General features: G+C 45.7%; 1 protein-coding gene across 1 annotated transcript in view; it reads right to left on the bottom strand.

Annotated features, from left to right (window-relative positions):
* LOC123993769 (netrin receptor UNC5A-like) overlaps window positions 1–24,718 on the bottom strand; it is a 559,088-nt gene that overhangs the window by 164,688 nt on the left and 369,682 nt on the right. The window contains exons 4-5 of the mRNA XM_046296250.1: window positions 12,962–13,065; window positions 7,067–7,247 (exon numbers count right to left, since the gene is read on the bottom strand). Coding sequence (XP_046152206.1) covers window positions 7,067–7,247; window positions 12,962–13,065 — 285 coding nt within the window. The remainder of the gene's footprint in view (window positions 1–7,066; window positions 7,248–12,961; window positions 13,066–24,718) is intronic.

Genomic DNA, 24,718 nt, shown 5'->3' on the forward strand with positions numbered 1-24,718 from the left:
GCACTATAAATTAAACCCTATTCCCTATATTCTATAGTGCACTATAAATTACACCCTATTCCCTATATACTATAGTGCACTATAAATTACACCCTATTCTCTATATACTGTAGTGCACTATAAATTAAACCCTATTCCCTATATTCTATAGTGCACTATAAATTACACCCTATTCCCTATATACTATAGTGCACTATAAATAGCACCCTATTCCCTATATATTGTAGTGCACTATAAATTACACCCTATTCCCTATATATTGTAGTGCACTATAAATGAAACCCTATTCCCTATATACTGTAGTGCACTATAAATTACACCCTATTCCCTATATATTGTAGTGCACTATAAATTACACCCTATTCCCTATATATTGTAGTGCACTATAAATTACACCCTATATACTGTAGTGCACTATAAATTACACCCTATTCCCTATATGTTGTAGTGCACTATAAATTAAACGCTATTCCCTATATTCTATAGTGCACTATAAATTACACCCTATTCCCTATATACTATAGTGCACTATAAATAGCACCCTATTCCCTATATATTGTAGTGCACTATAAATTACACCCTATTCCCTATATATTGTAGTGCACTATAAATGACACCCTATTCCCAATATACTATAGTGCACTATAAATTACACCCTATTCCCTATATACTGTAGTGCACTATAAATGACACCATATTCCCTATACACTGTAGTGCACTATAAATGACACCCTATTCCCAATATACTATAGTGCACTATAAATTACACCCTATTCTCTATACACTGTAGTGCACTATAAATGACACCATATTCCCTATATACTGTAGTGCACTATAAATTACACCCTGCTCCCTATAACTGACTTGGAAGCTTTTGGACCAGTACATATGGTCCCTCGAACTACAACACCATGAAACCAGTAGGTCTGGTCCTTCTAACTACAACACCATAAAACCAGTAGGTCTCGTCCTTCTAACTACAACACCATGAAACCAGTAGGTCCCTCTAATTACAACACCATGAAACCAGTAGGTCTGGTCCTTCTAACTACAACACCATGAAACCAGTAGGTCTGGTCCCTCTTACTACAACACCGTGAAACCAGTAGGTCCCTCTAACTACAACACCGTGAAACCAGTAGGTCTGGTCCCTCTAACTACAACACCATGAAACCAGTAGGTCTGGTCCCTCTAACTACAACACCATGAAACCAGTAGGTCCCTCTAACTACAACACCATGAAACCAGTAGGTCTGGTCCCTCTAACTACAACACCATGAAACCAGTAGGTCTGGTCTCTCTTACTACAACACCGTGAAACCAGTAGGTCCCTCTAACTACAACACCGTGAAACCAGTAGGTCTGGTCCCTCTAACTACAACACCATGAAACCAGTAGGTCTGGTCCCTCTAACTACAACACCATGAAACCAGTAGGTCTGATCCCTCTAACTACAACACCATGAAACCAGTAGGTCTGATCCCTCTAACTACAACACCATGAAACCAGTAGGTCTGGTCCCTCTAACTACAACACCATGAAACCAGTAGGTCTGATCCCTCTAACTACAACACCATGAAACCAGTAGGTCTGGTCCCTCTAACTACAACACCGTGAAACCAGTAGGTCCCTCTAACTACAACGCCGTGAAACCAGTAGGTCCCTCTAACTACAACACCATGAAACCAGTAGGTCTGGTCCCTCTAACTACAACACCATGAAACCAGTAGGTCTGATCCCTCTAACTACAACACCATGAAACCAGTAGGTCTGATCCCTCTAACTACAACACCATGAAACCAGTAGGTCTGATCCCTCTAACTACAACACCATGAAACCAGTAGGTCTGGTCCCTCTAACTACAACACCGTGAAACCAGTAGGTCCCTCTAACTACAACGCCGTGAAACCAGTAGGTCGCTCTAACTACAACACAGTGAAACCAGTAGGTCTGGTCCCTCTAACTACATAGCCTACTTCCACCATCATTTCCCTCTAAATTGGCCTGCCTCTCTCTCTCTCTCTCTCTCTCTCTCTCTCTCTCTCTCTCTCTCTCTCTCTCTCTCTCTCTCTCTCTCTCTCTCTCTCTCTCTCTCTCTCTCTCTCTCTCTCTCTCTCTCTCTCTCTCCTGGGCCTCCGTGGCTGAATCATTTCCTTGCCCTCTCCCTGTGAATGATTGCCCACCATGGTAAGGTAAAAACACTTTGCCCCTGATTACCTCTGAGCACAGAGTGGCTCCATCGCAGCAGACTGCCTGCCCCCTCATTACCATGTATCCAACCCGGCTCCCCTTCTACCCTCCGTCCGTACCACCATCCCTCCCCTATCTCCTTCCCTACTCCCCATCACCCCAACAAAGCAAATACATAGGCTGCCTGCCAAATGGAACCCTATTCCATATTCTGTAAAGTAGTGCACTATATAGGGCATAGGGTGCCATTTGGGAGGATACCAGACTATTATGACTCACTATACCTAGAGTTCAGTCTGAGCCCTGGCCTCTGAGAAGTCAAGGTAAGTAAAATGGACATATTTTAATGTGAAGTCGTGCAGATTACATTAGGGGTCGTGGTAATGACAGTGATTAACGGGACAATCGAAGAACATTTGTGGCCCTTTTTCACAAGCCTAGTATGGTTTGAGGAAAATCAAATTGCATATACGAGCGACCTGCAAATTATGTTCAATTTCTCTGGTGTCTCGGGGCCTAAGTGCGAGGCTTCATTGATTGACGTTATAAAAAACAAAGAATGGGCAGCAAATGGCTCTTTTCAATTGAATTCTTGTATTAGGAATCAGGTAAATAAGGGAAATCCACAGGCCTTTCAATCATCTCTCAACAAAATAACTCATCAAGAATAATTTTAGGGGTAATTGTTTTTTTTTCCTTTTCTCCTTCTCTTTTTCAAACGCTGGAAGCTGAGAGGAAAACAATGGAATTGAATTACTGACACAACGTGGTCAGAATTAAACTCCTTACAAACCATCCATAGTTGAAATAAAACTTGGCCCATTTTAAACTATTCATTTTCTGAATTAAACTAGGCTCATTTTAAACTATTTATTGTCGGAATTAAACTAGGCTCATTTTAAACTATTTATTGTCTGAATTAAACTAAGCTAATTCTAAACTATTACATTTCTGAATTAAACTAAGAACATTTTAAATGATTAATTTTCTGAAATTAGCTTAATTTTAAACTAGGCTAATTTTAAACTATTCGTTGTGAATCTCTCCACATCATACTTGGCACATTCATCAAAAATAAAATAGATTTTCAAATCCATCCTGGCGTTGGGAAACACTTTGTTTTTTTGTCCAAAATAGCACACTATTCCCTTTATAGTACACTAAGGTGTCACGTTCGTTGAATGGAGGAGAACAAGCGTGAGATGATTACATCTTATTTTAATGACGACGAAGAAACACGTAAACAAATTTACAAAAAAAACTAAAAACGAACGTGAAGCTATATATGATAAGTGCAGACACAGGCAACTAACACATAGACAATAACCCACACATTTCCCAAAGAATATGGCTGCCTAGATACGGCTCCCAATCAGAGACAACGATAAACAGCTGCCTCTGATTGGGAACCTATCTAGTCAACCATAGACATACAAAACACCTAGATGATAAACAAACCCCATAAATACACAACACCCCTAGACAGTACCGAAACACATACATCCCCCATGTCACACCCTGACCTAACCAAAATAATAAAGAAAACAAAGAATACTAAGGTCAGGGCTTGACATAAGGACTAGGGTCCATAGAACTCTGGTCCAAATAGTGCACTAAGGACTAGGGTCCATAGAACTCTGGTCCAAATAGTGCACTAAGGACTAGGGTCCATAGAACTCTGGTCCAAATAGTGCACTAAGGACTAGGGTCCATAGAACTCTGGTCCAAATAGTGCACTAAGGACTAGGGTCCATAGAACTCTGGTCCAAATAGTGTACTAAGGACTAGGGCCCATAGAACTCTGGTCCAAATAGTACACTAAGGACTAGGGTCCATAGAACTCTGGTCCAAATAGTGCACTAAGGACTAGGGCCCATAGAACTCTGGTCCAAATAGTGCACTAAGGACTAGGGCCCATAGAACTCTGGTCCAAATAGTGCACTAAATAGGGAATAGGGTGCCATTTGTACTGGGTTTTCTGTCTCCCAGACTAGCTCAGTGTAAACACACTAGATACTGCAACATCTCCCCTCACGGCTCCTACACACACACAGTTACCACTTTAATGACTCACTCTCAGGGGAATGAGCCACTACGTTGTCTCTGCTGTTAGCATGTAGAGCAGCATTGGGTTGAGGCTACACCATGAGCTGTAATGGATGCCAGGTCAGTGTTAGTACCGGCTGTACCGTGGGAGCCCACGGCGGTGTGTGAGGAGGGAATGTGCTGTGTGTTGGAATGTTAAACAAAGGTCAACACCAAGTCATTATTAACACTTTGCTGTTAATTCAATTTCACTTCAACATCTCTGCCTCCTGGGAAAACACATGGGAGTAGAAAGGTTGGGATAGATACCGGATGATAGCGGGTTGTTTCTGTTACAGTATCAGACTAGTTGTTACTATATCAGCTGTCTGTATAGACTAGTTGTTACTATATCAGCTGTCTGTGTAGACTAATAATAATAATAATAATAATAATAATATATGCCATTTAGCAGACTAGTTGTTATCCAATCAGCTGTATAGACTTACAGTCATGTGTTGTTACATATCATTCTAGACTAGTTGTTACTGGGTGGTCTGGACTATATCATAGACGAACCCACTATCCCTGGCTAGTTGTTACTATATCAGCTGTCTGTATAGACTGTTGTTACCAACTGAGCTACAGAAGGAGCTGTCTAGTTGTTACTATATCAGCTGTCTGTGTCTGTGTAGACTAGTTGTTACTATATCAGCTGTCTGTGTCTGTGTAGACTAGTTGTTACTATATCAGCTGTCTGTGTAGACTAGTTGTTACTATATCAGCTGTCTGTGTAGACTAGTTGTTACTATATCAGCTGTCTGTGTAGACTAGTTGTTACTATATCAGCTGTCTGTGTAGACTAGTTGTTACTATAGCAGCTGTCTGTATAGACTAGTTTTTACTATATCAGCTGTCTGTATAGACTAGTTGTTACTATATCAGCTGTCTGTGTAGACTAGTTGTTACTATATCAGCTGTCTGTGTAGACTAGTTGTTACTATATCAGCTGTCTGTGTAGACTAGTTGTTACTATATCAGCTGTCTGTGTCTGTATAGACTAGTTGTTACTATATCAGCTGTCTGTATAGACTAGTTGTTACTATATCAGCTGTCTGTAGTTGTTATAGACTAGTTGTGTAGACTAGTTGTTACTACTATATCAGCTGTCTGTGTCTGTATAGACTAGTTGTTACTATATCAGCTGTCTGTGTAGACTAGTTGTTACTATATCAGCTGTCTGTGTAGACTAGTTGTTACTATATCAGCTGTCTGTATAGACTAGTTGTTACTATATCATAGACTAGTTTTTACTATATCAGCTGTCTGTGTAGACTAGTTGTTACTATATCAGCTGTCTGTATAGACTAGTTGTTACTATATCAGCTGTCTGTGTAGACTAGTTGTTACTATATCAGCTGTCTGTATAGACTAGTTGTTACTATATCAGCTGTCTGTATAGACTAGTTGTTACTATATCAGCTGTCTGTGTAGACTAGTTTTTACTATATCAGCTGTCTGTGTAGACTAGTTGTTACTATATCAGCTGTCTGTATAGACTAGTTGTTACTATATCAGCTGTCTGTGTAGACTAGTTGTTACTATATCAGCTGTCTGTATAGACTAGTTGTTACTATATCAGCTGTCTGTATAGACTAGTTGTTACTATATCAGCTGTCTGTATAGACTAGTTGTTACTATATCAGCTGTCTGTATAGACTAGTTGTTACTATATCAGCTGTCTGTGTCTGTGTAGACTAGTTGTTACTATATCAGCTGTCTGTGTCTGTGTAGACTAGTTGTTACTATAGCAGCTGTCTGTATAGACTAGTTGTTACTATATCAGCTGTCTGTGTAGACTAGTTGTTACTATATCAACTGTCTGTGTAGACTAGTTGTTACTATATCAGCTGTCAGTATAGACTAGTTGTTACTAGATCAGCTGTCTGTGTAGACTAGTTGTTACTAGATCAGCTGTCTGTGTCTGTGTCTGTGTAGACTAGTTGTTACTATATCAGCTGTCTGTATAGACTAGTTGTTACTATATCAGCTGTCTGTGTAGACTAGTTGTTACTATATCAGCTGGCTGTGTCTGTGTAGACTAGTTGTTACTATATCAGCTGTCTGTGTCTGTGTAGACTAGTTGTTACTATATCAGCTGTCTGTGGAAACTACTGGGACAATTTAATAAGCAGGAGGGGAACGAACCCTCATCGTTCAAAGACTGAGGTCGTTCGTGGGGGTTTTGAGTTGTGACAACATGCTAACTGAACAGGGTTGTGTGTGTGTGTGTGTGTGTGTGTGTGTGTGTGTGTGTGTGTGTGTGTGTGTGTGTGTGTGTGTGTGTGTGTGTGTGTGTGTGTGTGTGTGTGTGTGTGTGTGTGTGTGTGTGTGTGTGATTGAGAATGGGCCTGCCACTAAATCTCAACATAACCACAACTCTTGTCACTTTGGAATGGTCTTAAATTACAAATCGTATGTGGACAAAGCGTTGACCCCGGTCTGCACTGGTTTGTCTGTGTCTGTCTGTCTGTCTGTCTGTCTGTCTGTCTGTCTGTCTGTCTGTCTGTCTGTCTGTCTGTCTGTCTGTCTGTCTGTCTGTCTGTCTGTCTGTCTGTCTGTCTGTCTGTCTGTCTGTCTGTCTGTCTGTCTGTCTGTCTGTCTGTCTGTCTGTCTGTCTGTCTGTGGTTGTTTGCGTGTGTTGTGTGTGTGTGTGTGTGTGTGTGTGTGTGTGTGTGTGTGTGTGTGTGTGTGTGTGTGTGTGTGTGTGTGTGTGTGTGTGTGTGTGTGTGTGTGTGTGTGTGTGTGTGTGTGTGTGTGTGTGTGTGTGTGTATCTCTGTGTGTACATACCGTAGACCAGAACGGTGGCGGGGGAGCTCCTGCGTCGTGCCACAATGTTCTTGGCCACGCAGGTGTAGTTGGCCGTGTCCGCCAGCCTGGCCTGTTTGATGATCAGATTACGGTCCGCAGTCACCAGGAAGTTGGGCTCGCTTTCCGGCTCGATCACATGCTCGTTCCTCTGCCACTCCACCTGAAAATAACAGACCTGGAGGCTTCAAACAAACTGTGTGTTTTCATGTTCACAACCAGGGACAGACAGAGGGACGTCCCTGTCCCTGTCCCCGTCCCTGTCCCTGTCCCCGTCCCCGTCCCTGTCCCTGTCCCTGTCCCTGTCCCCGTCCCCGAGGACGATGGGTCCACTGGTGAGATTACATTATTACAGACACAGACAGGGGGAAGGTTTTCAATAATAAACATTGTGGTGTCTAGACGGAGTCGTTGTTATGTTAAAGTTATGTCCAGTCTAATCCCTGTGAGAGTAGCTGTGTCTCTGTCAGGTTATGTCCAGTCTAATCCCTGTGAGAGTAGCTATGTCTCTGTCAGGTTATGTCCAGTCTAATCCCTGTGAGAGTATCTATGTCTCTGTCAGGTTATGTCCAGTCTAATCCCTGTGAGAGTAGCTATGTCTCTGTCAGGTTATGTCCAGTCTAATCCCTGTGAGAGTAGCTATGTCTCTGTCAGGTTATGTCCAGTCTAATCCCTGTGAGAGTAGCTATGTCTCTGTCAGGTTATGTCCAGTCTAATCCCTGTGAGAGTAGCTGTGTCTCTGTCAGGTTATGTCCAGTCTAATCCCTGTGAGAGTAGCTGTGTCTCTGTCAGGTTATGTCCAGTCTAATCCCTGTGAGAGTAGCTGTGTCTCTGTCAGGTTATGTCCAGTCTAATCCCTGTGAGAGTAGCTGTGTCTCTGTCTGAAAGGTTATGCCCAGTCTAACCCCTGTGAGAGTAGTTAGTCCAGTTTGTGTTTCTCTGAGGGATCCCTTCTCCAAGTAGCTAGTAGAAATGCTGTTGCTAGTGTCGTGGTAACAGCTCAGAGTCTCAACATAACATTCAGCCACTGAAATCTTTTATATCAAAGATCCACCCCCTAGTCGACATAACAAACCACAGATGATAGAAACTGTTCACAAAGAAAGACTTTTACTTGAGAGAGGAGTATACCAGACAGCATTCTCTATTAAATCATTGTTCAGTTTGGTCTCTGAAACGAGGTTCTAATCTCGTTCTTGGTACAACATATTACAAAAACATTACCTCATCCAATGGAATATATCAATTGTCAATTCTAGATACATCCATCTCAAATACAATCCACCCCTGGACAAGCTCTCTGAGAGGAGTGAGCCTCTAGGTCATATACTAGGTCAAGATAAGTTTCAACATCAGAGGGGACATACACTGGTTCCAGACGCTGCCATACTCCTCCCCCCAATGGGAAAAGGAGGGAGTGACTGGAGTACAGACATGGTGGAGTCCTTCACATGGTTTAACAGATACATTCACATATGAAGACAATCCTGACCTCTCACCTCTCCCCTCTCTGGGCCCCAAGTGACTTTTTACGCCACATAAGCATTATGAAAGTAGATAATCTTATTTATCAATGTTACCTAACTAATTCTGATTCAGCTACGACACGATAGAGTAGCTAGCATCTCTCCTGTTCCTCTGCAGTCCCTGTGACTTGACAAACTATATTTTCTAGATGTTTCTCTGTTACACGCTACTGTCCATGTGCTGCGATCCCTCGAACTACCTTTGACTAGTTCTGGTCTTATTGCTGAGATGGTATCTGAACCTGGATGGATTGTTTTACACCCGTGATCTGTCACTGCTGTTGGACCACACGTACGACTGCCTTGGTAGAGGATAACCTTGCTGTTACATTCTGTCCTCTGGCTTAGCTAGCTAGCTAGCTATCTGGTCTCATGTTGTTGTTGTGAACTCTATTGGATTGGCTCTAACAACCATAATGCTCTATGCTGTTGTTGTTTCTTCTGTTGCTCTATTCCAGAAAGTATTCAGACCCCTTCCCCATTTTGTTACGTTACAGCCTTATTCTAAACATTTTTTTTCCTACACACAATGCCCAATAATGACAAAGCAAAAACATATATATATATTTAGTTTGAGGAAATTATATCAAATTATAAACAGAATTACATAAGTATTCAGACCCGTTGCTATGAGACTCGAAATTGAGCTCAGGTGCATCCTGTTTCCATTGATCATCCTTGAGATGTTTCTACAACTTGATTGGAGTCCACCTGTGGTAAATTCAATTGATTGGACATGATTAGGAAAGGCACACACACCTGTCTATATAAGGTCCCATAGTTGACAGTGCATGTCAGAGCAAAAAACCGAGCCAAAAGGACAACCATCTCTGCAGCACTCCACCAATCAGGCCTTTATAGTGGAGTGGCCAGATGGAAGCCACTCCTCAGTAAAAGGCACATGACAGCCCGCTTGGAGTTTGCCAAAAAAGTGCCAAAAGGACTCTCAAAAATCATGAGAAACAAGGTTGTGGAAAAAGTCAAAAGGGTCTGAATCATTTCCAAATGCACTGTGGGGCCCCAGTTAAACCAGGGCCCATCGTAGCACTATGCAGGGAATAGTGCCATTTAGGAGACAGCCTCTTACTGGTCCCTGTGCTGTCCAACCACAATCTGTACTACTACTGGTCCCTAAACTGTCCCACAAACAGTGGTCCTACTCTTTCCCAAAGACTGTATAACTAACTATTCTACTACTGGTCCCTAAACTGTCCCACAAACAGTGGTCCTACTCTGTCCCAAAGACTGTATAACTAACTATTCTGCTACTGGTCCCTAAACTGTCCCACAAACAGTGGTCCTACTCTGTCCCAAAGACTGTATAACTAACTATTCTGCTACTGGTCCCTAAACTGTCCTACAAACAGTGGTCCTACTCTGTCCCAAAGACTGTATAACTAACTATTCTACTACTGGTCCCTAAACTGTCCCACAAACAGTGGTCCTACTCTGTCCCAAAGACTGTATAACTAACTATTCTACTACTGGTCCCTACGCTGTCCATAGCCAGCTATTCTGATACTGGTCCCTACGCTGTCCATAGCCAGCTATTCTGATACTGGTCCCTACGCTGTCCATAGCCAGCTATTCTACTACTGGTCCCTACGCTGTCCATAGCCAGCTATTCTGCTACTAGTCCCTAAACTGTCCTACAAACAGTGGTCCTACTCTGTCCCAAAGACTGTATAACTAACTATTCTACTACTGGTCCCTACGCTGTCCATAGCCAGCTATTCTGCTACTGGTCCCTACGCTGTCCATAGCCAGCTATTCTGCTACTGGTCCCTACTCTGTCCATAGCCAGCTATTCTGCTACTGGTCCCTACGCTGTCCATAGCCAGCTATTCTGCTACTGGTTCCTAAACTGTCCTACAAACAGTGGTCCTACTCTGTCCCAAAGACTGTATAACTAGCTATTCTACTACTGGTCCCTAAACTGTCCTACAAACAGTGGTCCTACTCTGTCCCAAAGACTGTATAACTAACTATTCTACTACTGGTCCCTACGCTGTCCATAGCCAGCTATTCTGCTACTGGTACCTAAACTGTCCCACAAACAGTGGTCCTACTCTGTCCCAAAGATTGTATAACTAGCTATTCTACTACTGATCCCTAAACTACTGGTCTCCTAGAGGAGATGTGTGGGTGATGCAGGGAGGGGGTAGAGGAGATGTGTGGGTGATGCAGGGAGGGGGGTAGAGGAGATGTGTGGGTGATGCAGGGAGGGGGTAGAGGAGATGTGTGGGTGATGCAGGGAGGAGGGTAGAGGAGATGTGTGGGTGATGCAGGGAGGGGGTAGAGGAGATGTGTGGGTGATGCAGGGAGGGGGTAGAGGAGATGTGTGGGTGATGCAGGGAGGGGGGTAGAGGAGATGTGTGGGTGATGCAGGGAGGGGGTAGAGGAGATGTGTGGGTGATGCAGGGAGGAGGGTAGAGGAGATGTGTGGGTGATGCAGGGAGGGGGTAGAGGAGATGTGTGGGTGATGCAGGGAGGGGGTAGAGGAGATGTGTGGGTGATGCAGGGAGGGGGTAGAGGAGATGTGTGGGTGATGCAGGGAGGGGGTAGAGGAGATGTGTGGGTGATGCAGGGAGGGGGTAGATGAGATGTGTGGGTGATCCAGGCAGGGGGTAGAGGTGATGTGTGGGTGATGCAGGGAGGGGGTAGAGGAGATGTGTGGGTGATCCAGGCAGGGGGTAGAGGTGATGTGTGGGTGATGCAGGGAGGGGGTAGAGGAGATGTGTGGGTGATCGAGAAAGAAGGAACGGGGGGAGTTGGGGTTGAACCAGAGGAAGATTTTATTGCTGTTGTTATTTGGGGCAGTTAGCATTAGCATCACAGTGTGGGGGGAGCTGGCTGCGGCAGATGTGCTGTATGTGGCTGAGAGAGAGAGAGAGAGAGAGAGAGAGAGAGAGAGAGAGAGAGAGAGAGAGAGAGAGAGAGAGAGAGACAGTGACAGAGACAGAGACAGAGACAGAAATGTAGAGAGAGAAAGAGGAGAGAGAAGGAAGAGGGAGAGAAAGTCTGGAATGAAAAAAGAGAGCAAGAGAGGTAGCTGCCAGCTAACAGACATGAGTGTGTAGAGCCTGCAAACGTGCCAGAGCAGAACTAAGGCCTGAGAGCCAGCCATGAGAACCAGCCCTGAGAACCAGCCCTGAGACCCAGCACTGAGAACCAGCCCCGAGAACAAGCCCTGAGAACCAGCCCTGAGAGACAGCCCTGAGAACCAGCCCTGAGAGTCAGCCCTGAGAACCATCCCTGAGAGACAGCCCTGAGAGACAGCCCTGAGAACCATCCCTGAGAGACAGCCCTGAGAGACAGCCCTGAGAACCAGCCCTGAGAGTCAGCCCCGAGAACCAGCCCTGAGAACCATCCCTGAGAGACAGCCCTGAGAGACAGCCCTGAGAACCATCCCTGAGAGACAGCCCTGAGAACCAGCCCTGAGAGACAGCCCTGAGAGACAGCCCTGAGAGACAGCCCTGAGAACCATCCCTGAGAGACAGCCCTGAGAGACAGCCCTGAGAGACAGCCCTGAGAACCAGTCCTGAGAGACAGCCCTGAGAACCAGTCCTGAGAGACAGCCCTGAGAACCAGCCCTGAGAGACAGCCCTGAGAGATGGGATTCTACGCTGTCATGAACTGCCTCCCCCCCTCTGATGAAAAAATTATCAGTAATCAATAAGAGATAATAATTAGAGATATAATTGTTGCAAGGCAGGGACGTCTCTATCATGCCTTGAAGAGGAAGGTGAAGCTTATTGGAAGGCAGGGGCCTCTCTATCACACATTGAAGAGGAGGGAGAAGCTTATTGGAAGGCAGGGGCCTCTCTATAACACTTTGAAGAGGAGGGAGAAGCTTATTGGAAGGCAGGGGCCTCTCTATCACACTTTGAAGAGGAAGGTGAAGCTTATTGGAAGTCAGGGGCCTCTCTATCACACTTTGAAGAGGAGGAAGAAGCTTATTGGAAGGCAGGGGCCTCTCTATCACACTTTGAAGAGGAGGGAGAAGCTTATTGGAAGGCAGGGGCCTCTCTATCACACTTTGAAGAGGAAGGTGAAGCTTATTGGAAGGCAGGGGCCTCTCTATCACACTTTGAAGAGGAGGGAGAAGCTTATTGGAAGGCAGGGGCCTCTCTATCACACTTTGAAGAGGAGGGAGAAGCTTATTGGAAGGCAGGGGCCTCTCTATCATGCTTTGAAGAGGATTATGAAGCCGGCCCACAGACACTGATCTAAGTGTAACTTTATGTTTGAAGTGCATCGAAGTGCTTCGAGGGGGAGTGAGCAAATTTACATTTCGGGTATAAAGGTAAAGAATCGGACCACAGTCCACATCTCCTATATCTAACCTCACCTCAGCTGCTGGTACGCCCTCTGGAGGATGACAGCGTAACAACACTTCCTGGTTCAACGAGACTTCCTTCCCCATTGGCTCCTCCTCAAAGTTCTTCCTCAGGTCTGAAAAAGGTGGGAAAACATGAAAATCATTACAACATGAAATAAACTGTTTTATTTCAGATGTATATTTATATATATATATCCATTGAGGAATACCTCTTCTATAGGTGACCTGGAACATTTAAACAACCCCCCCCCCCATCAAAACACAACAACAAAACCATGAGAAACATGAAAAGGGCTCCTGGCAGTCATAGAACATGTCTTTCTGTTGAGACTAGGCAGTTAGCTGCTAAACTGCTCCAAGGGTGTGGCAAATACACTAAAACCTGCTCATCTAACACCTCATTTTAAAATCATTGGCATTAATATGGAGTTGGTTCCCCCCCCCCCCCCCCCCTTTGCTGCTATAACAGCCTCCACTCTTCTGGGAAGGCTTTCCACTAGATGTTGGAACATTGCTGCTATAATAACAGCCTCCACTCTTCTGGGAAGGCTTTCCACTAGATGTTGGGACATTGCTGCTATAACAGCCTCCACTCTTCTGGGAAGGCTTTCCACTAGATGTTGGAACATTGCTGCTATAACAGTCTCTACTCTTCTGGGAAGGCTTTCCACTAGATGTTGGAACATTGCTGCTATAACAGCCTCCACTCTTCTGAGAAGGCTTTCCACTAGATGTTGGAACATTGCTGCTATAACAGCCTCCACTCTTCTGGGAAGGCTTTCCACTAGATGTTGGAACATTGCTGCTATAACAGCCTCCACTCTTCTGGGAAGGTTTTCCACTAGATGTTGGAACATTGCTGCTATAACAGCCTCCACTCTTCTGGGAAGGCTTTCCACTAGATGTTGGAACATTGTTGCTGGGGACTTGCTTCCATTCAGCCACAAGAGCATTAGTAAGGTCGGGCACTGATGTTGGGTGATTAGTCCTGGCTCGTAGTCGGCGTTCCAATTCATCCCAAAGGTGTTAAATGGGGTTGAGGTCAGGGCTCTGTGCAGGCCAGTCAAGTTGTTCCACACCGATCTCAACAAACCATTTCTGTATGGATCTCGCTTTGTGCACAGGGGCATTGTCATGCTGAAACGAGAACGGGCCTTCCACAAACTGTTCCCACAAAGTTGGAGGAACAGAATCATCTAGAATTTCCTTTAAAGTACAAAAGGGAAAATAAATATGGGTTGTATTTACAATGGTGTTTGTTCTTCACTGGTTGCCCTTGGGGCAACACGTCACACATCTTGCTGCTGTGATGTCACACTGTGGTATTTCACCCAGTAGATATGGGAGTTTATCAAAATTGGATTTGTTTTTGAATTCTTTGTGGATCTCTCTCTCTCTTTCTCTCTCTCTCTCTGTCTGTCTGTCTGTCTGTCTGTCTGTCTGTCTGTCTGTCTGTCTGTCTGTCTGTCTGTCTGTCTGTCTGTCTGTCTGTCTGTCTGTCTGTCTGTCTGTCTGTCTGTCTGTCTGTCTGTCTGTCTGTCTGTCTGTCTCTCTCTCTCTCTCTCTCTCTCTCTCTCTCTCTCTGTCTGTCTGTCTCTCTCTCTCTGTGTGTCTCTCTCTGTCTCTCTCTCTCTCTCTCTCTCTCTCTCTCTCTCTCTGTCTCTCTCTCTCTCTCTCTCTCTCTCTCTCTCTCTCTCTCTCTCTCTCTCTCTCTCTCTCTGTGTCTCTCTCTGTCTCTCTCTATCTGTGTCTCTCTCTGTCTCTCTCTCTCTCTCTCTCTCTTTCCGTGTCTCTCTCCGTGTATCTCTCTCTCTCTCTCTCTCTCTCTCCGAGAAGGATCGATAACACAACATGTGGCTGCATTACACCCTGCCTGGCTGGTTTAGGATGGTGTGTGTGTGTGTGTGTGTGTGTGTGTGTGTGTGTGTGTGTGTGTGTGTGTGTGTGTGTGTGTGTGTGTGTGTGTGTGTGTGTGTGTGTGTGTGTGTGTGTGTGTGTGTGTGTGTGTGTGTGTGTGTGTGTGTGTGTGTGTGTGTGTGTGTGTGTCTAGGCATCAACAGAAACCAATCACATTACCACCCAGCAGAGAGGGCTTGGAGCGGACACATTAACACTGAGGTTGTGTCCTAAACTCCATCCTATTCCCTATGAAGTGCACTGGGCTCTGTTCGAAAGTAGTGCACTATATAGTGCATATGGTGACATGTGGGACACCGCCGAGACCTCCAACTTGCCTGTCTGCCTGAAAGGCTTCTTTTCTGTCTGCCTGGGAGGCTGTCTGTCTGGGAGGCTGTCTGCCTGGGAGGCTTCTTTTCTGTCTGCCTGGGAGGCTGTCTGTCAGGGAGGCTGTCTGCCTGAGAGGCTGTCTGCCTGAGAGGCTGTCTGCCTGAGAGGCTGTCTGCCTGGGAGGCTGTCTGCCTGGTAGGCTGTCTGCCTGGGAGGCTGTCTGCCTGAGAGGCTTAATTTCTGTCTGCCTGGTAGGCTTCTTTTCTGTCTGCCTGGGAGGCTGTCTGCCTGGGGCTTCACATTACAGCCTCTCCATCCAGCTGAAGACACTCTGGATTGACTGATATTGAGGAAGGAACATGTGGAAATGTGGTGATGGTTTAAGTTTGAAGGGATTCCAAAAAAAGTCATTTTGGGAAATGTGCTCGAGGGTTTGGGTCTCAGTGAAGGTTATTATTATGGTTCATTAAACCTCCTCTAGTAGGTTATTGGGTTGAGATATCCATGATGGTATTGACCTCCAATATATGTTACTATCCTCATGTCTCTCTCTCTCTCTAAGGGTATGTCTATTACCACCCTGTCTCTCTCTCTCTCTCTCTCTCTCTCTCTCTCTCTCTCTAAGGGTATGTCTATTACCACCCACCCTCTCTCTCTCTCTCTCTCTCTCTCTCTCTCTCTCTCTCTCTCTCTCTCTCTCTCTCTCTAAGGGTATGTCTATTACCACCCTCTCTCTCTCTCTCTCTCTCTCTCTCTAAGGGTATGTCTATTACCACCCTCTCTCTCTCTCTCTCTCTCTCTCTCTCTCTCTCTCTCTCTCTCTCTCTAAGGGTCTGTCTATTACCACTCTCTCTCTCTCTCTCTCTCTCTCTAAGGGTATGTCTATTACCACCCTGTCTCTCTCTCTCTCTCTCTAACGGTATGTCTATTACCACCCTGTCTCTCTCCCTATCTTCTTGCCACAGCTCGCATTGATGTGCCATCCTGGATGAGCTGCACTACCTGAGCCACTTGTGTGGGTTGAAGACTCCGTCTCATGCTACCACTAGAGTGAAAGCACCGCCAGCATTCAAAAGTGACCGAAACATCAGCCAGGAAGCATAGGAACTGAGAAGTGGTCTGTTGTCCCCATCTGCAGAATCACTCCTTTATTAGGGGTGTCTTGCTAATTGCCTATAATTTCCACCTGTTGTCTATTCCATTTGCACAACAGCATGTGACATTTATTGTCAATCAGTGTTGCTTCCTAAGTGGACAGTTTGATTTCACAGAAGTGTGATTGACTTGGAGTTACATTGTGTTGTTTAAGTGTTCCCTTTATTGTTTTGAGCAGTGTATATACACTGCCTTGCGAAAGTATTCGGCCCCCTTGAACTTTGCGACCTTTTTCCACATTTCAGGCTTCAAACATAAAGATATAAAACTGTAATTTTTTTGTGAAGAATCAACAACAAGTGGGACACAATCATGAATTGGAACGACATTTATTGGATATTTCAAACTTTTTTAACAAATCAAAAACTGAAAAAGTGGGCGTGCAAAATTATTTAATTATTCTTTACTTTACATTGAGCTGATATCTGATGTGCTGTTCTTTCTATTTCCGTAGTGTATTTCTGTATTGTTTTAGTGACTGACCATAGTGAAGGCGTAGACTCAGGTTTTCTGGGTCTCTATGTTTTTAGTTGGACAGGTTTCTCAATTTCTTTCTGAGGTTTATGCATTCTTCATCAAACCATTTGTCATTGTTGTTAATTTTCTTAGGTTGCTTTGCTTGAAATGTTTTGATAGGGAAGCTGAGAGGTCAAATATACTGTTTAGATTTGGTAGGAAGCTGAGAGGTCAAATATACTGTTTAGATTTGGTAGGAAGCTGAGGAGGTCAAATATACTGTTTAGATTTTCTGCTGCCAAGTTTACACCTTCACTATTACAGTGGAATGTTTTGTCCAGGGAGTTAAAAGGGATTGAATGTGTTGTTGCCTAATTGTTTTTTTGGTAGATTTCCACACTACTTTCCTTCCATCTATAGCATTTCTTAATAATATTCAGTTCCTTTGGCTTTGATGCCTCATGATTGAGTATTGCTCTGTTCAAGTAGACTGTGATTTTGCTGTGGTCTGATAGGGGTGTCGTTGGGCTGACTCTGAACGCTCTGAGAGACTCTGGGTAGAGGTCGGTGATAAAGTAGACTACAGTACTACTTCAAAGCAATGAGCTGTAAGTGTACCTACCATAGGAGTTTCCTCGAAGTCTACGATTGACTTTGTACAGACCCAGCGAGCGTAGGAGTTGTGACCCATTTTTGTCGGTGGTTTTGTCATAGTTATGTAATATATAATATATAATATATGCCATTTAGCAGACGCTTTTATCCAAAGCGACTTACAGTCATGTGTGCATACATTCTACATATGGGTGGTCCCGGGGATCGAACCCACTACCCTGGCGTTACAAGCGCCATGCTCTACCAACTGAGCTACAGAAGGACCACATTTGGAAGAGAATACTGTCGCCCAATGTATTTGATGGAGTCTGGGGTCCTGCTCTTTTTCCTGCCCAGACGGTGTATTTTCCAGGATTTGTGTTGTTCTCCATTACTGTAGGTGTGAGCAGAGCATGGTGAGCATCTGATTGATATACATACCTCTTAGGTTGTGGTTTAGGGGTGTTAGTGGGGGTTGGGCCTGTTGCTCTGCTCACAGCCTGGGCAAATGTACAGGTGTCACTCTTTCTCTTTCTTTCTCCCTCCCTCTCGCTCTCTCTCTCTCACTCTCCCCCCTCTCTCTCTCCCCCCCACACTCTCTACCTCTCGCTCCCTCACTCTCTCACTCTCTCCCCCTCTCTCTCTCTCTCCCTCCCCTCTCTCTCCCTCTCCCTCTCCCCTCTCTCTCTCTTGCCCCCCCTCTCTCTCCCTCCAGGTTCATCTCCAGGTTCATCTCTCATCGTTTGCTCACTTTTGTTCTCCCTCTCTCTCTCGCCCTCTCTCTCTCTCCCCCTCTCTCTCTCCCCTCTCTCTCTCTCTGTCTCTCTCTCTCTCTCTCTCTGTCTCTCCTCTCTCTCTCTCTCTCTCTCTCTCTCTGTCTCTCTCTCTCTCTCCCTCTCTCTCTCTCTGTCTCTCTCTCTCTCTCCCTCTCTCTCTCTCTCTGTCTCTCTCTCTCTCTCTCTCTCTCTCTCTCTGTCTCTCTCTCTCTCTCTGTCTCTCTCACTCTCTATCTCCCCCCCTCTCTCTCTCCCCCTCTCTGTCTCTCTCTCCCTCTCTCCCTCTCTGTCTCTCTACCTCTCGCTCCCTCCCTCTCTCTCTAGCTCCCCCCTCTCTCTCTCTCCCTCCAGGTTCATCTCCAGGTTCATCTCTCATCGCTCGCTCACTTTTGTGAGCCACTATGAGAGTGTCTTCTCTACAGGCTATCTTTACTGTCAGACAGCACGATGAGAATGTCTTCTCTACATGACATCTGTACTGTCAGACACCACAAAGAGCCTCTTTTCATCCCCAAAGACACATTACAATGATTGACTTGGCCTCACAGGCTTGAGTGTAAAGTAGAGTCTTGTCTTTTCCCCAAAGTCACATAATAACCACCGGCAGGTCAATAGTATCTCTTATAAAATATGTACAGAGATTGTATCTCAATGAGAATAACCTGTATGAATAAATGGTTTGTCCTCGGAGGCTGTGTCGAGTCATCTCTAAAGGGACATAATAACAACCGCACAGTCATTCAGAGATTACAGAATACACAATCCATCGATCAATACTACCAGGACAGTCTAGGGAGAATCAGAGATTACAGAATACACAATCCATCGATCAATACTACCAGGACAGTCTAGGGAGAATCAGAGATTACAGAATACCCAATCCATCGATCAATACTACCAGGACAGTCTAGGGAGAATCAGAGATGACAGAATACCCAATCCATTGATCAATACTACCAGGACAGTCTAGGGAGAATCAGAGATTACAGAATACACAATCCATCGATCAATACTACCAGGACAGTCTAGGGAGAATCAGAGATTACAGAATACCCAGTCCATTGATCAATACTACCAGGACAGTCTAGGGAGAATCAGAGATTACAGAATACCCAATCCATTGATCAATACTACCAGGACAGTCTAGGGAGAATCAGAGATTACAGAATACACAATCCATTCATCAATACTACCAGGACAGTCTAGGGAGAATCAGAGATTACAGAATACCCAATCCATCGATCAATACTAGCAGGAGAGTCTAGGGAGAATCAGAGATTACAGAATACCCAATCCATTGATCAATACTACCAGGACAGTCTAGGGAGAATCAGAGATTACAGAATACTGTAATGAACTTCGTCTGTTGTTTGTAGAGAGTCAGACCGAAATGCAGCGTGTAGGTTACTCATGACTTTTAATGAAGAATAATGCGGTACATGAGATAACTGAAAATACGAAAACAACAAACGAGTGAAACAAATACAGCCTATCTGGTGACTAACACTAAGACAGGTACAATCACCCACGAAATACAACGCGCACTCAGGCTGCCTAAATACGGTTCCCAATCCGAGACAACGAGAATCAGCTGACTCCAATTAGGAATCGCCTCAGGCAGCCAAGCCTAACTAGACACACCCCTAATAATACACACTCCCAATTAATACAAACCCCAATACGAAATACAACATATAAACCCATGTCACACCCTGGCCTACCCAAACATATAACAAAAACACAAGATACAATGACCAAGGCGTGACAGAACCCCCCCCCCCTAAGGTGCGGACTCCGGGACGCACCTCAAGAGCATAGGGAGGGTCCGGGTGGGCGTCTGTCCATGGTGGCGGTTCTGGCTCGGGACGTGGACCCCACTCCATAAATGTCCTAGTTCCTCCACTTCGCGTCCTAGGATAATCCACCTTCTCCGCCGACCATGGCCTAATAGTCCTCACCCTGATCCCCACATAACTGAGGGGCAGCTCGGGACCGAGGGGCAGCTCGGGACCGAGGGGCAGCTCGGGACAGAGGGGCAGCTCGGGACCGAGGGGCAGCTCGGGACAGAGGGGCAGCTCGGGACAGAGGGGCAGCCCGGGACAGAGGGGCAGCCCGGGATAGAGGGGCAGCCCGGGACCGAAGCAGCCCGGTACTGAGGGGAAGCCCGGTACTGAGGGGAAGCCCGGTACTGAGAGGGAGCCCAGTACAGAGAGGGAGCCCAGTACAGAGAGGGAGCCTAGTACTGAGAGGAAGCTCAGTACTGAGAGGAAGCTCAGGCAGGTAGTAGGCTCTGGTAAACCCTGGCTGGCTGGTGGACCTGGATGATTAAGGTTGTCTGGCCGATCTAGAAGATCTTGGCAGACTGGCACTTCTGGCGGATCCTGGCAGACTGGCACTTCTGGTGGATCCTGGCAGACTGGTGACGCTGGGCCGACTGGCGGCACTGGGCAGACAGGAGACTCCGGCAGCGCAGGAGAGGAGAAAGGCTCTGGCTGAGCTGAACAGGCGGGAGACTCCAACAGTGCAGGAGAGGAGAAAAGCTCTGGCTGCGCTGAACAGGCGAGGCGCACTGGACGCGCTGGGCCGACTGGTAGCACTGGTGGCGCTGGACAGACAGGAGACTCCGGCAGCGCAAGAGAGGAGAAAGGCTCTGGCTGCGCTAAACAGGCGGGAGACTCCGATAGCGCAGGAGGGGAGAAAAGCACTGGCTGCGCTGAACAGGCGAGGCGCACTGGAGGCCTGGTGCGTGGTGCTGGAACTGGTGGTACTGGCGCGAGGACACGCACAGGAAGCTTGGTGCGGGGAGCTGCTACCGGAGGACTGGTGTGTAGAGGTGGCTCTGGATAGACCGGACCGTGCAGGCGCACTGGAGCTCTAGAGCACCGAGCCTGCCCAAGCTTACCTGGCTCGATGCCCACTCTAGCCCGGCCAATAGGAAGGGCTGGTATGTGTCGCAGCTGGCTCTGCACCCGCACTGGAAACACCGTGCGCTCCATAGCATAACACGGTGCCTGCCCGGTCTCTCTAGCCCAACGGTGAGCACAGGGAGTATGCACAGGTTTCCTACCTGGCATAACTATTCTCCCTTTTACCCCCCCCCCCAATATTTTTTTTGGGGTGACTTTCCGGTTTCCAACCGCGTCGCCGTGCTGCCTCCTCATACATGCGCCTCTCCGCTTTAGCCCTCTCTATTTCCTCCTTGGGACGGCGATATTCTCCCGGCTGCTCCCAGGGTCCTTGACCGTCTAATTCCTCCTCCCATGTCCAAATCTCCAAATGATGCATTCTCTCCCATTGCAACTGCTCTTCACAATTAACAGGGAGAGTAGGCTCAGGTCTGTTTCCTGACTCAGCCACTCTCTCTCTGCGCTTTCCCCTGTTACCTTCAGTTTTCGCTCTGTATAGCAATGCTTTCCTTCTCGATTCCATACGTGTATAGCCCTCTTCGCATTGCTGTAGGGAATCCCAGGCGGGCTCCTGCACTCGCTCTGGGTCGGCCGCCCACCTGTCGATTTCTTCCCACGTCGTATAATCCCTGCTTCTGCCGTCCATAGCGTCCTCCTTTAGATCCTGCCAGTTCACACGCTGCTCGGTCTGTGAATGGTGGTGGGTGATTCTGTAATGAACTTCGTCTGTTGTTTGTAGAGAGTCAGACCGAAATGCAGCGTGTAGGTTACTCATGACTTTTAATGAAGAATAATGCGGTACATGAGATAACTGAAAATACAAAAACAACAAACGAGTGAAACAATTACAGCCTATCTGGTGACTAACACTAAGACAGGTACAATCACCCACGAAATACAACACGCACTCAGGCTGCCTAAATACGGTTCCCAATCCGAGACAACGAGAATCATGGCGCTTGTAACGCGAGGGTAGTGGGTTCGATTCCCGGGACCACCCATACGTAGAATGTATGCACACATGACTGTAAGTCGCTGAGCTAAATGGCTCCAATTAGAGAATCGCCTCAGGCAGCCAAGCCTAACTAGACACACCCCTAATAATACACACTCCCAATTATTAACAATACGAAATACAACATATAAACCCATGTCACACCCTGGCCTACCCAAACATATAACAAAAACACAAGATACAATGACCAAGGCGTGACAAATACACAATCCATTCATCAATACTACCAGGACAGTCTAGGAAGAATCAGAGATTACAGAATACCCAATCCATCGATCAATACTAGCAGGAGAGTCTAGGGAGAATCAGAGATGACAGAATACCCAATCCATTGATCAATACTACCAGGACAGTCTAGGGAGAATCAGAGATTACAGAATACCCAATCCATTGATCAATACTACCAGGACAGTCTAGGGAGAATCAGAGATTACAGAATACCCAATCCATTGATCAATACTACCAGGACAGTCTAGGGAGAATCCGAGATTGAATTATCAATACAGTTGGGAAGATATAGTGCCTTTGGAAAGTATTCAGGCCACTTGACTTTTTCCACATTTTGTGACGTTAATATAAAATGAATTTAGAGACTCTGGGTTCGCGCCCAGGCTCTGTCGTAACCGGCCACGACCGGGAGGTCCGTGGGGCGACGCACAATTAGCCTAGCGTCGTCCGGGTTAGGGAGGGTTTGGCCGGTAGGGAAATCCTTGTTGCCAACCAAGGTCGCCAGGTGCACGGTGTTTCCTCCGACACATTGGTGCGGCTGGCTTCCGGGTTGGATGCGCGCTGTGTTAAGAAGCAGTACGGCTTGGTTGGGTTGTGTATCGGAGGACGCATGACTTTCAACCTTCGTCTCTCCCGAGCCCGTAGTAGCGATGAGACAAGATAGTAGCTACTAAACAATTGGATAGCACAAAATTGGGGAGAAAAAGGGGTAAAATTCACAAAAAAATAAAATAATAACAATAATAATTCCTGATCAATCTACACTCAATACCCCATAATCACAAAGTCAAAACAGGTTTTTAGAAATTCTTGCAAATTTAATTCAAACAAAAAAATGGAAATATCCCATTTACATAAGTATTCAGACCATTTAATCTGAACTTTGTTGAAGCACCTTTAGCAGCGATTACAGCCTCCAATCTTCTTGGGTATGATGATACAATCTTGGCACACCTGTATTTGGGGAGTTTCTCCCAACCTTCTCTGCAGATCCTCTCAAGCTCTGTCAGGTTGGATGGGGAGCAACGCTGCACAGCTATTTTCAGCTAGTGAGTCATTATGGGGCATTATGTCATTATGGGGTATTGAGTCATTAAGGGGTATTGAGTCATTACTGGGTATTGTGTTGTTATGGGGTATTGAGTCATTAAGGGGTATTGTGTCATTACTGGGTATTGAGTCATGGGGTATTGTGTCATTATGTGGTATTGAGTCATTGTGGAGTATTGAGTCATTATGGGGTATTGTGTCATTATGGGGTATTGTGTCATGGGGTATTGAGTCGTTATGGGGTATTGTGTCATTATGGGGTATTGTGTCATGGGGTATTGAGTCGTTATGGGGTTATTGATCCATTATGGGGTATTGTGTCATTATGGGGTATTGAGTCATTAGGGGTATTGTGTCATTACTGGGTATTGAGTCATGGGGTATTGTGTCATTTATTGTGTCATGGGGTATTGAGTCATTATGGGGGAGTATTGAGTCATTATGGGGTATTGTGTCATTATGGGGTATTGTGTCATGGGGTATTGAGTCGTTATGGGGTATTGTGTCATTATGGGGCATTGTGTCATGGGGTATTGAGTCGTTATGGGGTTATTGAGTCATTATGGGGTATTGAGTCATTAAGGGGTATTGTGTCATTATGGGGTATTGTGTCATTATGGGGTATTGAGTCATTATTGGGTATTGAGTCATTACTGGGTATTGAGTCATTATGGGGTATTGAGTCATTATGGGGTATTGAGTCATTACTGGGTATTGAGTAATTTCTGGGTATTGAGTCATTATGGGGTATTGAGTCATTTGGTTTTATATGTTATATTCTTCAAAGTAGCCACTATTTGCCTTGATGACAGCTTTGCACACTCTTGGCATTCTCTCAACCAGCTTCAACTGGAATGCTTTTCCAACAGTCTTGAAGGAGTTCCTTCATATGCTGAGCCCTTGTTGGCCGCTATTCCTTCACTCTGTGGTCCAACTCATCCCAAACCATCTGAATTGGGTTGAGATCGGGTGATTGTGGAGGCCAGATTATCTGATGCAGCACTCCATCACTCTCCTTCTTTGTCAAATAGCCTGGAGGTGTGTTTTGGGTCATCGTCCTGTGGAAAAACAAATGATAGTCCCACTAAGCACAAACCAGATGGTCTTGCGTATCGACGCAGAATACTAGTGTAGCCATGCTGGTTAAGTGTGCCTTGAAGTATATATACATCCCAGACAGTGTCACCAGCAAAGCATCCCCCACACCATCACAGCTCCTCCTCCATGCTTCACGGTGGGAACCCGACATGTGGAGATCATACGTTCACCTACTTTGCGTTTCGCAAAGACATGGCGGTTGGAACCAAAAATCTCTAATTTGGACTCATCAAACCAAAGGACAGATTTCCATCGGTCTAAA

Source organism: Oncorhynchus gorbuscha, linkage group LG13 (genome assembly GCF_021184085.1).
Source record: "Oncorhynchus gorbuscha isolate QuinsamMale2020 ecotype Even-year linkage group LG13, OgorEven_v1.0, whole genome shotgun sequence".
Taxonomy (NCBI): domain Eukaryota; kingdom Metazoa; phylum Chordata; class Actinopteri; order Salmoniformes; family Salmonidae; genus Oncorhynchus; species Oncorhynchus gorbuscha.